This window comes from Piliocolobus tephrosceles, chromosome 1 (assembly GCF_002776525.5).
Source record: "Piliocolobus tephrosceles isolate RC106 chromosome 1, ASM277652v3, whole genome shotgun sequence".
Classification (NCBI taxonomy): Eukaryota; Metazoa; Chordata; class Mammalia; order Primates; family Cercopithecidae; genus Piliocolobus; species Piliocolobus tephrosceles.
Genome location: NC_045434.1, coordinates 49,022,559 through 49,040,718, shown reverse-complemented (window position 1 = coordinate 49,040,718; position 18,160 = coordinate 49,022,559). Strand labels below are relative to the sequence as shown.

Genomic DNA, 18,160 nt, shown 5'->3' with positions numbered 1-18,160 from the left:
GATTGGTGTGTTTGGCTGTGACCAGGCCTCTACTTGGAAGCATCTAATTTTGAAAACACATGTGTTGCATATAAAGCAAAAGTTTGCCTATCAAATGGATAGTTTTGGAAACATAAAATAAATCATGCTATTTTGCCTCTATTTTTCATTGTTCAACCAATATCAAAATGGAAATATCAATACAGATAAATCTGTACAAATAAAATGGTAACATGGAAGATCTGCTGAATCTTCACAGCTTCTCCTATTGACATGAAATTTTTTCCTATTTATCAAAGGATATTTATTTAAAGAAAGAAACAATTTTAGAAACATTTCAAAATAAATGTTTTTTAAATAAAATTTGTTCGCATTTCATAAATAGGTTCCAGTGATGAATGAGACATAAATAATTGTGTAGACAATGTTGCTGATTGGGGTTAATTAGTTTAAAAGCCCATTCCCAGGGAGATTCTTCTCTCCTTAATCAACCCAAAGATCCAGGGTGCATTTAGTGAGGCATTCGGAAGACATGGGGGAGCAGGTGTACCTTTGGCTCTAAATAGCTGAACTCTTCTCCTTTCTCAAGTAAAGAATTCAGGCAACTACTGTAAGATTCTGAGCACTGACTCCACAACTAGACTGGGTTTCATATGCTTTTTGCATGCTTTGCCCATAAGAAGAATTCCCCTTCTCTTTGCATTTTTTCACACATCAATTTACAGTTTCTCTTTGTGAAGTCTCTATTGACTCTGGTTTAACTAGTCCCTGTCTTTACAATTATACATTGATATATAGTGATATGAATTACCAATATTTATATCCATGTACACTATCCTGCAATTAGCATTTATGCTGTAGTTTAGTTGTATATTTTACGTGAAAATAGAATTACTTCTCTTCTGTGAAAATACGTTGAACTGTGAGCTGTTATCCAAATGCTGTCTTTTTAGCTTACTATGCACTTTTGAAAGACTTTTAAAAATGTTTTTGTGCCTTTCCACATTGCCTACTTCAGAGGTGTTAATTCAATGAGAAATTCTTAGAACTCAACTAGTCAGATAGTAGTTATTGAGTGCTTAGGCATTTATAGTCATAGTCCTTCAAACTTGAGTTAAGAAATGTCCATTCACATGTCAGGGCTAATGACTGCATTTTAATCGTGGAAAAGAAGTATGTTTTACTTATATTTAGCCTCTTTTTTCAAAGTTATTGATTTAGAAAATAGATCTTCTGATGTGATTAATGCTGCTTTCATTTCCTTTTTGAAATGGAGATATTATGAAACACAACTTGTATAGACTTAAAAATAGCCAGGTGATGTATGCCATTAACACTTTCAAAAAACAAAAATTTAAACAGAAACAGGGTTCATTAAGTAAATATATGTGTATATTCATATATACATGTAACCTTAGATTTTTCAACAAAGTTCTACATTTACTTTAAGGTACTATATTATAATACTATTTAATTTCCACTAGTTTCTACCACTTAAAAGCCATTTTCCCAGATGTAGTTTCTGTATTATTTAGTTTAAAACACAGTCAAGGCTCATGGATTGAAATTTCAATCAATCTTTAACATTCTAGTATTAGGGTTTATTTACTCTTTTAAAAGACTGCTTCTAGGTGAAAAACAAACAAACAAACCTGTGAAGGAATCTAGAGAATCACTGGACAGCAAACAATAATTTAAAAGAAAATTTTTAGCAGGTCAATCATAACTCCAACAGTTTAAATCTCTCTTACAGTGTTCTTGGTCTTTTACATGGATTATGTTATGTTGTCATAAAAGATTAATATTCAGATATTAAACATTACTTTGAGTGATTAATAATAAATATATTTTTTCTGCCATATAATAGGCATTTTCTTTGTCTTTCCCTCATAATATGTAAGAAAAAACTTATAATTTTGAATTCATGATTGTATCTTTGGGGTAAACATGATATATTTGAAACGTGCAATAAAAACAACAATTTAAAGGTATCATGATCAAAATATTTACTTCTTTAAACCTAAAACTGACACTATAAAAATAAGATATTTGAATTAAAATCTATAAGAAGTAAATGCAAGAATATTTAATATATCCAAGTTAAAAAAACATTTAACTTTTTTCTTATTAGTTTTTAAAAAGAGCCAGCTATTTATTATATTTTATCTCTAAGCCATCATTGTTTACAAAATTAATGATCTAAATATTACAGCTTATTTTCCTAAATGCACAAAAGAAATAAACGTATTAGAACAAAGAACTCAAATCATATTCATAAGGAATTAATTGCTTTAAAATCCTTATTTGTGAAAACAGAAATAAATGAAATTATGTTTTATATGAAACTTCCAGGAATAATTAAACAATCATCACCCAAGAAAACAATGTGTATGGAATAAAGCAATTTTTGTTTCTTAGAAATATTCATAGCTGAATGTATTCTAGATATAACACAAATCATAAATACTCAGTGGCTACCCAATAAACTGATTAAACTTCATTGGACATATATATATATTTTTCTTTTCCAGGTATCTAGCCCTGTTTTTGCTTCTTAAAAGAAAAAGGAAGGCTAATGTGATTTCTTTAAAAAAATGCATTTTTAAGTAAATGTTATTTTCTCACTTTCTGTTATATTTGGAAACATACTATGTTCATTTATTAGTATTAATTATACATAGACATTATATATTTCAACACACTCTATAAGTAGTATTTATACAGAACATACAAACATTTCTCCAAAATGGCATAGCCGAGGTAAATAAGCTATCACTTAATATTCATTCCTGATCATCGCCCATTAAAATGCAGTGGCAAATCTGACAAAACAATAAGAGGAAACTAGACTGTGTGACTCTTTATTCATATAATAATTGATTACTGCTGTGACAACATCCCACCTTTTTCACAGTTATGAAATGAGTTCACTTTAAATTAATTGGCGTCACCATGAAATAAATTACCTGGCCGTGTGGTTGGGAAGCAAATCAGGCCCACATTTGATATAATTGGGGTGAAACTGTTATGTAGGGATTTTGTGAGTGAAAACTAAGATATAATTTTTACATAGGAAATAAATATAGAGAGTAGCAATACTGAGACCAAATTGTCTGGTTTTGTTTTTAAGGAGAATTTTCTGTTTTTAGAATACATTTCTTAAGTTTTCCCATAATTATTTATTTATGTTAGGCATAACCTACATGATTGGGAATATTGGCTAATTATCTTCCATATAGACAAAGAAAAGAAAGTTCAATCGAAATCAAGTCCAGGATAATGAATCTAAACTTTTCCTGAAATTTCAGGAAAGAAATTTAGACTATTTTCCAAAATTATGGCCCAGAATGCTACTATGGTATAAAAGGCCAGGTTGATACTAAGCTTCATTAGAAAGGATATTGCAAAAGAAACTGAAAACACTTTTTTCTCTTCTTTTATTATATCAATATGTGTTTTCATCAACAATATCCTGAGTATACATAGTTGCTATACCACACAGAATTTTAAAAACTGTAGAGCAAAGTAACTAAAACTATGAAAGTGGTTAGAATGAATTCTACATATAGACAGACTTTTATTACCAAAATAAAACAAATTTGAGAAGGGAAAGTTAGAGACTAGATTATGTTTGTAATGCCCTGAAGATTTTAGATTTTTACAATATAGTATTAGAAAAAAATTATTGATTATATCTTGAGGCAGAAATAGATCCTTTCTAGGCAAATGTAAGAAACTATATTTAAAAGAATTACTATTGATGGAATTATTAATACTTGAAATACAAATAAATTCAAAAGGATTTTAGATAAATTCATGGATTGTAGTTCCATAATTCATTGTTAAAAAAGTAAGAGCATCTTAGAAATATATCATTTTACTTCTTTAGGTCTGACTAGTGGAGGGCAAGCAGAAATTTCATTAAAACACATTCTGTGGAAACTTTCAGAAGGTGGAAAGCACTGTGCTTGGAAAAATCTTAGAGGGTCATTTCAATTTAAATATCTTGTAATCATTTTAATGTTTTACTGCTTACCTTAGTTTTTAATGTTAGCACCTCATTTCTTAAAGTTGATGGAAACATTTTTAGGAAATGACATTAAACAATCATTGAATATTTAAATACATGTTTAAGGAATGTTAATGTTGTTATTCATTTCTTGCAAATTCATTCTTTTTACTTAAAATTTCATCCATAAAATTACTCATCAATGGTAACTGATGAAATAAAATAACATATGGCATGAAAGAGACCACGTATGTAAGATGTACATCTGATATTTTATTAAAAATCCTCATTGATAAGTATTAAAAAACCTGCAATTGTTTTCTTTTATTTAATCAGAATACCTAGAATTGTCACTTAGGGTGGGAGTGAGTTCAGGAGGTAGGTGTTGTTATTGAGGGTCTTTGGCTGGGATTCTATTAGAGATCATTTAACATCCAATTTTCAACAAACCATTTTGACACCAGCCGTACTTTTTTAGGTACTATCAAGCACCTACAGTTTCTAAGTAGTGAAAGTTTGATTTGTGTCTTCTTTCACATCATTAGAGAAAACTTGAGAGGCAATCATTAAATATAAAGTCTTGCTCTATGGTAATGAGAAAGAAGTTGCAAACTGACTGTAAAGAGAAAATTGAAATACCTGATGAAAGGGATCATGTCTGGGTATTTGAGGATTAGTTGGAATTTAGATTCCAGGCCTCAGAACAGTTCTAAATTGGAGAGAGGACTACACTCTTCTGTCAGAGCAGGGAGCCCACGTGGGAAAAGCACTGCTCTGACCAGCTTGGTCACTTACCAGCCTTGTGATCTGAGGAAATAATTGAGATTTTTTTCTTTTCACATCTAAAAGTGGGAATGTGCTTTTAATTTTTAAGATTCCTTTTATCCTCAAAAGTCTATTTCTTCTCTGAGAATAATTTTAAAGTTTCCCATTTAAATAGAGAGTAAATTAAGGTTGGAATCTCTAGAATAAATGTTAAAATGTGTAGCTATTTTCCACTAAGTGCACCTTAAGGCACATTGAATGCTTCACAACCAATTTCTATTTATGTCTTCTTTTAAAGAATTTGCAAATGTACAGGGAATATTCGATTTGCATATGTTTAAATGTTTATTTTTCATGATGAAGGGGAGACAAAATTTTGTGTATCAAATGAGTAGTTTGTAAAAACATAAAATAAGCCATGCTATTTTTCCTCCATTTTTTAATGTTCAATCTAAAAGTAGAAATACCAATACAGATAAATAAATCTGTGCAAAGAAAATGGAAATATGGGAGATCTGTTGAATCCTTACAGCTTCTCGTATTGAAATGAAATTATTCTATTTATCACACGATATTTACATATAGAATTAAACAATTTTGGGAACATCTCAAAATAAACGCATTTAAAAAATTGTTTGGGTTTTATAAACAAGTATCAGTGCTGAAGGAGTGAATAGATACTTCCCCACAATAGAGTAGATAATGTTGCAAATTTTTAAATTTTATGACTTGCTATATATTTCATCTTATAAGGATTTATCCATGCTCCTTAGTCTTCCACTTTCTTTTACATTTCTGTTAATATAAGAAAATCAGTATTCCCCACCCTTGAGGCCTTTTTCATACATAACTCATCACATTTCATATGTGATGCCATTGAATTGAGCCAAGTGATGTATTTTGAAAAACTGTGGTCCATGGTGCATTCAAGACATACATATAAATGTGTATACATTCCTGTGATTTAAAAAAAAAAATTTGAGAGGCATAGCAGCTTCCATAACCACCACACTATTAGAAAGTTGGAAATAAATTGTAGGAAAAAACAGTTAAATATGTTAAATGCAGGCTTGTATTTTGGTTCAAAAATTCTCTTTTTACAAAAGTGAGTTTTTTTGAATAAAGCAATGGTATTTAAAATTGTGTATATGATGCTCAAAAGTCTTTCCTGCCATGTGAAGATATGTACAATTTCTTACATTATAATGTAATAAGAGTAATCAGTTTTGGTTTAAGACTATATTGTATCTCCATAAACTTTCTTTGTACTCCCCCTGTAGGAGATTAAGTAGCTGGTAAAGCAAATATGTTCTAAACAAATGAGTTAGAAATTCAGGCTTGATGTATAAAACGTTATTCATCTGTTTGGGTAAAAAATGTTTTCTAAATCCTAAAAACAAAACAAAGGACAATGCATTGTGCTTGTATATTTAAAATATTGTGGCCCTGAAGTACAGTGACTAATTAGTTAACTTTTACCTTCCTCACAAAAAAGGGAGCCATTTTTTATGATTTGGAACCTGTTGGCTATTTACCAATTTTTTATAAACCTCTGACTTTAGAAATCGAGGGAAAGAATCCTTGGCCATGAGGGAATAGATCAATTTCTGAGCCTCATCAAAGCATTTGAGTGTTGGTTCAGCAATATTCTTTGAGATGAGGTCTCTGGTGCTGAAGTCAATGTTAATCTGTGGAAAATAAGGTTGGATATCATTGGATTAGTTTAATCAAAGAATGTATAGTTTATACATACATATTATTTGAAATTCTTTCTAAACACAAAGCTAATTGGATGCAAAACAGCAGAAAGGTCATGTATTCATTTTCTAGAATGCAGAATACATGCTTAGTTTAATTACTTTTCCTTGCTTGAGAAGGGTAGCATTGACAGGAAACAGTGGTAAAACCTTATTTTGAGATTATTTTTTAAAAAGGCAAAGTTTAAAAATCAAGTAAGACATTTGACAACTTCACATTTTTTCACCTACCTTTTGTTTTCTAATACTTTGACCTGAGTACATAAAATGTCATTTTCATAGGCAGAACTATTACTAGAATTTATTAGGTTTGATTACACCAGCTCATTTCCATTCTCCATATTTTCCTTTGTTCCTTACAACACTGCTTTTCTTTCTAATTTGTGTTTCTTTTTGTTTGATAAATGGATCAAATAACATCCCCTCTTCACTGATTCCCATCTCTCCCAAGGAACATATATCTACGTATAATCCACCTGTTTCTTTACCATTACCACACATAGGCATTTCCAGCGAGGTCTAATGAACATCTATTATATTCTATTATATTGAAACACACCATTCACCTGAAAATATGTAAAATGCTCCAAACCTTCTTGTGGAGATACTAAGATCCCCACATATTCCAGGATCTATTCTGAGAAGCAGAAAAGTTTATATCCAGATTATCTAACTTAAACTGAAAATAGTTATGAAATTCAAAAGAGTTTTTTTTTTTTCTTTCTTTCTTTTCTTTTGCTCTTATCACCCGGGCTGGAGTACGATGGCACAATCTCGGCTCACTGCAACCTTTACCTTCTGAATTCATGTGATTCTCCTACCTCAGCCTCCCCAGTAGCTGAGATTACAGGTGTGCTCCACCACTCCTGGCTAATTTTTGTATTATTAGTAGAGATGGGGGTTTCATCATGTTGGCCAGGCTGGTCTTGAACTCCTGACCTCAGATGACCCGCCTGCCTTGGCCTCCCAAAGTGCTGGGACTATAGGGATGAGCCACCGTACCCAGCCTCAGAAGAGATTCTAATCTTAAAATTAAAAGCTCACCATAGGCGGGTTCTGTATCTGTCTTATTTATCATTCTGTTTTCTAGCACTTAGCAGAATACCTACCCATAATAGTCAATCAATAAATATTTGTTAAATGGAATTTAAATGTCCCTTGGCAAAATTCAGGAAATGGTAAAAATGTTAGAATTTTGGATTCTGGAACAATAAATGACAATTTATGGTGCATTAAATTGAGGTTAAACAATAGGCATAGACACCTGCAATCAAATTACTCCTCAGCTACTTACTTGCTGTTTGTATGAGTGAAGTGGTTTCTATAATTTTCTTTCATCTTCAATTTCCATAGTGTAAAAGAGAATACTAATAGCATCTATCTTAAAATGTTTTAAGGGTTAAACGATATAAAAATACCAAAGTATTTTAATATTACTATTCTAGGAAGAAAATAATAAAGAAAAAAAGTAATTTGAAAAGAATCATCAAAAGGCCACTATTTGCTCATAGATCTTTCCTTTCCTTTGGGTCTTCAGCTACTCAGTGATCCCAGAATATACCTCCACTTTTCTTCCTTTGATTACCTTCTTGAGTCCCTCATCAAACAAGTGCCAAAATAATCTTAAAGGCCTGAAAACCTGGAATCAGTTGCTCATTTATCATACAGGAAGATACTGCAGGGCAGTGGAAACACTTGGGGATCCTTTCTAGTCTGTCCTCTAACACTTACGGCTTTGGTGACCTTGGGTGAGTTACCTTAATATTTCTGAGTTTCTGCTTCTTCAGTTTTAAGGTATTGATAGTTTTTGACCCAGTGATATAAGAATTAAAGTGGGACGATCCATATATTTATTATTTCACCAAATAATTATGAGTGTCTGTTATGTACAAGATGCTGCTATATTTGGGGAAACAAAATCAACAACTAAATAAATGGTGGTGTTTTCGATTTAAAGTTGAAAGATAAGAAGAAGATGGTGCTCTAAGAATCTGGGGAAAAACACTTAGAGTAGAAAAAATAAACAAATAAACACAGAGTCCATAATGCAAGAAAAACATTGTTAGGTTCTAAAGAGCCACTACACCTGGATAGCTGGACTGTAGGGTGTAAGCAAGGAATTTTTGTTATAACGTTGTAAGAGGAGATCCAGGTCAGGTCTTGTAGAGCTTGTGTGCTATGTTCAGGACTTCTTATTTTCCTACTAGAAGCAATAGAAAGATACTGAAAGGTTTTGTGCCGGGAAGTGGAATGATAACTTATATAATGAACGTATATAGTGTCCCATAGTGGGAACCAATAGTGGCTATTATCAAGATCTTGTAGCAGTTTTTAAATATCTGCTATAGTCTGTTTCATAAACTTACCTGGTGTGGGAAAATATATGTAGCCTGTTTCCTCAATTAACTATATTGTTAAGTCTTTAACAGCATCATCTGTGATTTATTTAACTTTGTATCTCCCCTAGTGGTTACGTAGGGGAACCTAACCTGTTTAGACACTCATCAAGGGAGTTTTTTACTGACAGCATGGCCAAGGTGTGCCTGCCAAACAGTCCTAACTTATTATTATTGTTGTTGTTGTTGTAACTGAACACCTATAATAATTCCTCATTTCCTATTTAAAAAGTCCAAAGCCATGACTTTGGCATTCATGGCCTTTACAACGTGATACCTACGTATATATTTCTTCTCTTCTATGTGTGCCCTGTATTCCCATCAAGCTAGACAATTCCACTTACATTTCTTGTATATTCTTACTTTTAAACTTTTCTCATAATATCTCAATCTAACTGAAAGTCACGCCTTTTATCCTAAGTCTTTCACAAGTCTTTTTGTCTTTAAGGCTAAATTTAACACCTAACATTGAAGTTTACATGTGGATTTTTTTTTCTTTCTGATCTGTCAAGGGATTTTGCATTGCTTAGATGATATTTACATTTTGAACATTCTTTCTTATGCCTCGCACACTATAAGGACTCAATAAATACATGTATAAGCAAGTGAAAAAATGGTTCCATATTTGTTCAAAATCATGTTTAAATTTTAGAGAGAACTCTTCAATTTCAACATAATAATGCCAATTAATATTATTTTTGAAATATATTAGCCTTGTACTTCTGATTTATCCTTGTTATTTTTCTGATTTGCTTATTTTCCTACCAAGGAACTGCCAGCATCAGCAATTGGTAGCTAAGTAATGAAAAGGTATGCTGTTTTCAGGAGATAATCAGTAGTCTTATAAAGCTGTGTCTTGGTAGTTCAGCTTAATGTCAGTGACAAAACATCACACCCACATGTTTGTGTAAATGTAATTATATTTCTTAAAGTTGTTCAAGCTAACGTAGAAATTGTCTCTGACACCTCTCTTTCCTCTGATTACTTATCTTGTGTGTTTGTGTGTGTGTGTATATGCACATATGCATATAAATTCTTTCTTTTATTTTCTAATTTTGCAATGGTCTTTTTAATTCTCACTCTTATTCCTCCAGCTTAGGGCTTTATAACCAACATTTTCCCTAAGTTATGGAATTTATAATTTATCTGATACCTCTTTTTACAGTATCTTTCCCTTCTGAAAACAATAAATAATATTACTAAATCAGTTTTACCAGAATATAACTTTCATCATATAAAAATTCAGCTGAAAACCCATTATTTTCTATAACAGAAAACTTAAACATCTCACTGTGGCATTTGAGGTTCTTCACACCCTGACTTTAATATATTGTTCTGAAATCAAGTTCTACTTTTCCTATTGATATACATAAATTGGACTACTTTCTGTTCCCAAAGTGAATATTTTACCTAAAACTTTTGTTTACACTGTTTCACCATCTTAAATTGCTTTTGCCCCCATAATTATATCGTGTACAGATTGTCTTCCACTTTTATCATTTACCTTAACTTGAATATCCTCTGAGAAGCCTTCCTTGTTCACAGAAAGTCACTACAATTTCCTTTTTATTATATTCAGTTTTGGTTTTAAAATCTCCAGAAAATTGGCCAGGCATGGTGGTTCACACCTGTAATCTCGGCACTTTGGGAGGCTGAGGCAGGCGGATCACCTGAGGCCAGGAGTTAAAGACCAGCCAGGTCCGACATGATGGAACCCCATCTATACTAAAAATACAAAAATTAGCCAGGCGTGGTGGCGGGTGTCTGTAATCTCAGTTACTTGGGAGACTGAGGCAGGAGAATCACTTGAACCCAGGAATTGGAGGTTGCAGTTAGCCGAGATCGTGCCACTGCACTCCAGCCTAGGTGATAGAGCAAGACTCTGTCAAAAAAAAAAAAAAATTCAGAATTGATTTTTTGAACAGATTTGAATACAAAAGCTTCTGATAATGTTAAGTATTCAATGTGATTATCAGAGAAAGATTTGTCACTACAGATGAATTCAATAGTCAATGACATGGAAATAAGCTGTCTTCTATTTACTAACTTTTCTCTATTTCTTTTACTAATTTTTTATTCTCCACAGGTCTTTTAAAAATATAAGCAGAGCATATATATATTCCCCAAGTGCTGCCTCAAGTCTTTTCTTTCTAGACTTTTTCCTAATTTCCTTAGTGACTTTGTCTTTTCCCATGGCAAAGTATTTTGAACAATACCATCAACTCTAAAATAATTATAAGAATACTTCAAGATGATTATTTTAATTGTAAATAATGTTATTTTAATTAAATATTAGTACTGATGTGCTAAGTTTTCATATGGCCACTTCATGCTAAATATCACACACCCATATAAGATGGATAATATTATCCTTTTATGGTGGTGTTGGGGGGAAAGTCATAACATATTTTGGAAAGCTATCTATTTTATTTTTAGTAATTTTTTCAATTTATGTAATTGGAGTATTTATGGATTAGGTGCTTAGAAACTGTGCTAGGATTTGAAGATAAAAGATGATTAAGGTAAAAAGTCAATCAAGAAGACAGATTTTGAAACAGTAACCGAAAAGAAAAAATTGCTTCCCTAAGGAAAAGCTTTCTGAAGGAAATGAAATTTTAAGCTGATTTTTCAAGTAGTATTATGACTGTGAAATATCAAAGAGGAAACTTGCACATGGAATGGTAAACTTGAAGAAGCCTTGTGGGCTTTGAGAAGAAAGGTAAATCACAAGCATAAAGGTGCCAAATCATGTAGGACATTGTAGGTCTTGTTAAGGACTTCTTTACTTATTCTGAGGCCAATGAGGAAAATTTTATGTAAGGGACTAATGTAACCACATTTTTGAAAGAGCACCGCTGGCTCCCATGTGGTGTAATAGCTGGCTGTGGGTGAAGGAAAGAAAAATTAGGATACCACGCCAGAAGATCAGGCGGACAATTGGTGGTGAATTAGGTTTGGTAATGTCACAGAGAATAAAGGGAAGTGCATAGATTTCAAAGCTATTCAGAAAGTAGAATGAATGGGACTTGTGATTGAATAGTTATGAGCTAGTGCAAGGGAGAACATCTTTTTAAGAATAGCTGGATATTAGAAATAATCTAAAGAAAGAGATGATAGAAAATGCTGATGGATTGAATATATGTATATGAGAAAGAAAAGAACCGAGGGATGACTAGAAATTATTTAGCCAGAATAGTGGAAGAACAGAGTTGTTATTAACAGAGATAGAGAGAACTTGGGTTGAAGAAAGCTTTGAGCATGAAATCAGGACTCAGATTTAAATTTGTTAAGTTTGAGATTCCTTTTTAAAGCCAGAGAACTGGAAGAGATCATCAGGAGAGTGAGTGTAAGCAGAAAATAGATGAGGAGTGTCTCTTATTATAATACATGTTAGATTATGAGTAGAAACAGGAAAAGAAATGCTGAAAGAGCAGTCAATAAGGGAGAAAGAAATCCAGTCCTAGAAGCCAATTTAAGATATTTCCTTTAAGAGGGAATCCTATATTTTGTTAAATACCCCTGGAAGTCAATTCTGGTGATGTATGGAACTATGCTATCAAGAGTGCCTTATCTTTTCTTTTCAACTCCCTTGACATTTTAGTAAGATAGATATGCATATCTTACTAAATAATATATGTAACTTACTATGTGTATATATATATATATAGAGAGAGAGAGAGAGAGAGAGAGTTATATATATACAGTTATATATAACTGTGTCTCTCTATATAACTCTGAAATATTAAAGAGGAGACTTGCACATGGAATGGTAAACTGAAATATATATATATATATATACACACACACACGCATATAAATACACACACACACACACACACACGTGTTTCTTCCTTCTTCCTTTAATAGAGTCACACCTTGGGACATGTCTGTGAATTGCACTCCCAACACAACTTGGCACTCCTCTCAAATGTGATTTTTGGCTGTATTCTACCAGAAGATACTTGGATACCTTTCTATCTCTAAAAGTAAGATAGAGGAAATATTGAGTTTGAAGTATACTAAAGGCGGGACTCCATCAGGAGGTGACCCTCTAGAAACTCATACTTGGCAGTTGCATGTTGAAGGTACTCCTGAGCCGCTTGGAAGCTCCAGAGAAGCTTAGACTTTGGTAAGCATGTCAAACTAGGAACTGCAGAGCATGGGCTGAACATTTTATCAATTAATGAAATAAACAGTGCCGTGTTTATTTTGTTTACTGATATAAATAGCTAATTGTATTTTGTTTGCATGGATACCCTTTGGTTTCAATGACTTTCAATATTATGTTTGTGAAACATAATATTTTATTTGCTTATTTTTCAAAAGGTCATACATTATCTTAGATTTCTGAAACCACTACACTGCCAATCTTAGAAAACAAGACACAGGATTGTGGTTCTTAGAAAATGACAGCTGAGATGTCATCACAACCGTTTAGAGGCTTTTAAATCCTGTCAGTTTTGAAAAGGTCTTGACACAGCTGACATTGACAACAATCCACTGCATTAAAATGAATGACTGCTTTATGAATGATGTTTCAGGTAGTTGTGTAAAAACAATTTTATTATGAAGACCCAGGATGTTTTAATACGCATGTGATTTTTGTTAACCGAAAGTGATGCAAACCAAATTTATTTTCTCTACACCAGCAGTCTTAAATTCTTTTGGCTTTCAACAAATGACTTTAGCGGAAAGAATACATTTTAAATTGTACCTGTTGGCTCTCTTGTGACCCTAATCTGTGCTTTATGTATTTTTACATAATTTGAATGAAAAGTTTTCAACTGTGCTCTCACATTCAAATTAGATAGCCTTTCCTCATTTAGAATGTATAGTGTAGCAGGAGACCGTCATTATGCAAAGGGTGTGTGCATGCATAAGTAAAACGCCTTACAAAAATGGAGCCGACGGCATCTTAGACCTCATTCACAACAGAGCTTAAAAATCACTATTCAAATTAAGGCCATCTATAATCATGTTTTTGGTTACATAATTCTTTTAATCACCACTAACACCTCAAGTATTACTTCATTTTGGCATCATTAAAAGCAAATGAATATCCTAAAATGTATTCTCAAAGGTGGCTATTAAAGTTGAATATAACAAAGTTTGTAACATCTAGAAGGCATTCATCCCTGCACAAGACTGTATCCTTTTGTTGTCATTGGCTTTGGAGGCAGAAATAGATGATACAAGGTGGGAGGTAAGATTAACACCTTAAATTGGGAAAGAGAAATGAGAGAAATACAATTCAAAACCATCTTGATTAATTAGATAAGTAGTCAAAATAAAGATAGAACTGAATAGAAACCAGATGCTTCTCTGATTTCTGTGGTGATAAAGGAGATGACACATATGAAATCATAACGTGTACAGATGGCTAAAAATAGATATACAAAAGCCGCAGCTATGCTGGAGCAGCTGAAAGGGAATCAGATTGACCTGTTCCCTTCACCAATTCCAACATGCTAAACTAAGGTCAATTTAAGTGGCACAGAGACATAGAAGTTTTAAGAACACCTGAGCCTTTTGTTTTTGAGTTGAAATGCAGAAATTAATTTTTGAAGCACAGAATTTTTCTGCAGATTATATTAGAAGAAATACTTCGGACACTTTTTTCCTTCTAATGTCATATTTGAATCTAGGCTTCATAATCTGAGAAGTTACACAAATTAGAATATGAGAAGAGAAACAAAACTTTTGATAGGAAGATATATTGTATGTGACTAGATAATTTTATGCTTCTGCCTTTAGCATAAACCTTCAAGTATCCCAGGCTATGCCATAAACACTTAAAATGAGTGGTAGATCTAGGGGAAGAAATTTGAAACTTACAAGTGTGGGCCGAAGGCCTCCCTCTCCATGGATCTTAATGACTGCAGGGCTCATCATTTTATCTCTAAGCCTCAGTTTTTCACCTTAAAATGTGAATGAATGTAATACTCCCCTAAGAAAGTGAACATGTGACCAAATGAGATAATCTATGTAAAATCTCTGTACAGATATTATGGTTTCTTTAGATCTCCTTTTCTCTTTCTCTCTCCCTTCCTCTTTCTGTGTTTCCCTTTTTTCTTTTGAAGGAGATCTCTACTGGAAGGAATGAATAGAAATGTAGAAATCATTGGGATCCAGAAGGTGCAGTTGCCTCAATTTATACTTGAACACACACAATACTAGGCTTCTTTCACTGCTGGACCAGTCTTTTAGGCACTGGCTAGTCTTTTGCTTGGCTCCTTTGCTTGGCTCTTCTTCCTCTTCCTCGCCTATCCTTTTCTCTTCCCATCTTGTCTTGTTTCCCTGTACAGTCAAATTTCTGGCCAAAGCTTTCCAGTTACTTCTTCAAAATACATTCCCTGATCCTCTAGACTTGGATTTTACTGTTGCAAACTACCATCTCACCTTATATTTCCTTGTTAGGACACTCATGGAAGTTTATTGTAATTATTATTTTTTATCTGGTGTCTTCCTACCAGAATATGGGGAAGGATCTACTCAGGGACCATGGCTGTCTTTTTCTTAGTAGCACCAGCATAATGCTTAGCAGATACTAGGTATTCAAGTATTGACTAATGAACAAAAACCTAGAAAATTAACAAATAAGCAAGCACATTATATGCAGAGATGATTCTGTAGTTGGGGGAGCATTGTTGGCTAACAGTCACTAGTAGAGCAGAAATAAGCTACTCAAAATAATATCAACATATAGAGGAAGTGGCATTTAAAAATACAAAGAAAAAATATGAATATAAAATGCAGAATACAAATTGGCATCACAGTAATAGGATAAAATGCTTCTAGATGCCTATTTTCCTGGGCTTTTCTCTGCCAACAACTCATATATCTGTTTCTTCCCTTAAGACTCAGTTTAAAACTATCCTTATTTATAATGAAGGCCTATCTCAATATGCTGCTGTCTCACTGGTATTTAATCATCATATCCTTCCAGGTAGCATAAAAATAATTTCATCTTTGTTTTGCAGTTAATCATTTGTTGCTTTGCCATTTTCTCTAGTTCTATGCGCTATATTTTTTAACCCAATTATATTGAAAGGTTCTTTAGAAACAAGCTAAGGTTTCTACTTATTTTATTTTCTTACATTTCCTTATCAAGAGCTACCTAGCACAGCAATACATTGTGTCATACTTATGTGTTTGTTATCTGTTTTCCTGCCTAAACTGAGCTTCCCTTCCATGGAGGGATTTTATCTTGTAAGGATGTGACTAGGCACAGAATAAAAAACATTTATTGATGTGAAAGATAATGTGACTCAATAAGCAACATTGTGCTGCATCAAAAATAAAAGTAAGAAGCCAAACACAAATATTAAAAAGTGTCTTGCACAGACCCGTGAAGATGTGTTCTCCTTTATGACTAATTTCTTCTTTGTTTTATGAGATACAGTGTCCTCACATTTGAGAGATACATTTAACAAATAAATATTTTGTCCTGTTTTTTGACTTAAAAAACTACCAATGTGTTTTTTTCTGGATTGTTGAGAGTGTGAAATTGAATTTATAAAATTTTTAAACATTACACCATGATATGATTTGATACTATTTTCTAATTTCAGAGAATGACAATCAACATTAAAAATGTCCCTTTAATGACATATTTTTCATCCTCTATGACTTTCTTTACAATATAGAGGAATGATGACATAAATATAATATATATTTAAAATGTGTTAATTTCTTAGCTGGATATGAAAATATTAATTTTTAAAGATTATTTTCTCAAAGTTAGTAATATTTTCTTGAAAATTCAATAATAATCTGAAATTAGTGATCCAAGCTGAAGCAAAAATAAGTACAAGTTTAAGAATTTTTTTCTTTGCCACTCACACATTATTAATATGTACAAAGTAGAGATAGTTTAAAAATATATATTGTTTCTCTAATAATTTTCTTATTTTCAAGTCACTTAGTCAAATACTTGGGTCATGATTTTGTTTTTCTGCTGTACTTTCTCTGGAAGCCATCTGGGTTCAATTTATTCAATGAGCAACTCTTTTTATTTGGACCTGGCAATTTGCAAGCCCATTTTTATAATATGTGTTCACATTTACACTTCTCTCAAGTCTTAACATTGCTACATATGTTCTTAGAAATATGCTAAGGTTTGTTTCAATAGTTAGTTTCAATAGCACTTATCATGACTTGTTTAAGAAAGAAAGGAATTAACATTCCTTAAAAACTGTTCTGCATGATGTAAACCCTAGATACACTATCATATGTCTTATGTATCATTCTCATTTTTCGATGTAAATGTATTATTATGCTTTTTCAGATGAGGAAATTGAGCAGAGAGATAAATAGCTTATGACAAAATTATGCAAGTGAGGGATCAGGATTTGAACCCAGGTCTAGATAGCTCCAAACTTTAGTTTTTCTGCTACATCATACTAACACCCTATTAATTTGGGAACGAGAGAGAAGGTAACACTTTAAAGGAGAAGACATAAAATCTCATTCTTGATTTAATTTTCCACTTGTGCAAATCATATTTTCCATCTGTCTCAAATATGTCACTGAGTCTTGTCAAGTCTGCCTACCCAATATACCTAGAATACTTCCCGTCATTTCTTTATCTCTACTGCCACCTGCCTATCCAACTTCATCCCCAACTCCTCTCCTCACATTAGCAATATCAAAATGCCTGCAATTTCTGGAAAATGGTAGGGAGCTTTATACATTGGTGCTCTCAGTGCTGAAATAGTGTTTCTTCATTCATTCTTTTCATAAAATATGACTCATTTTTCATGTGTGAACCACACTGCAATTCTAACTTTAACTCTCCAGGTAGATTAAATTACTCTTTCCTATCGTGCTAATAATGAACTTTAAATGAAGTTTTATTATTATATCACCTATTGTGTATTTGACTAGTTTTATTACATGTCAGTCTCTCTCTTCTTTTACTCTGTAACTTCACTGTGGGAACAGATACTCAAAAAATCAGTTTAATGAATAAACATACTAATAGTATCACTATATTTAACACATAACTGATGAACTATAGAGAAATACCTTGAAGATTGCAATTGGTATAATATGTAACAAGCAAACTCCCTTTAGTAATTTGAATAGGAAACAACTAATAATAACTGATAGGAAACAGAATAAGTATTTCATATATGTGTGTGTGTATATATCAACATAGAGTATGTATATTTATACTTGCATATTTTCAATTAATTTGGTAATATAGCATTTTTAGAGATACTTCAAGGAAAGACTATAATTTATTACTTGAA

General features: G+C 32.4%; 1 protein-coding gene across 1 annotated transcript in view; it reads right to left on the bottom strand.

Annotated features, from left to right (window-relative positions):
- Nucleotides 1-5,079: 5,079 nt before the first annotated feature.
- Nucleotides 5,080-18,160, bottom strand: part of RGS21 (regulator of G protein signaling 21) — a 50,891-nt gene continuing 37,810 nt past the window's right edge. Inside the window, exon 5 of the mRNA XM_023203384.2 lies at nucleotides 5,080-6,441. Coding sequence (XP_023059152.1) covers nucleotides 6,238-6,441 — 204 coding nt within the window. The 3' untranslated portion in view covers nucleotides 5,080-6,237. The remainder of the gene's footprint in view (nucleotides 6,442-18,160) is intronic.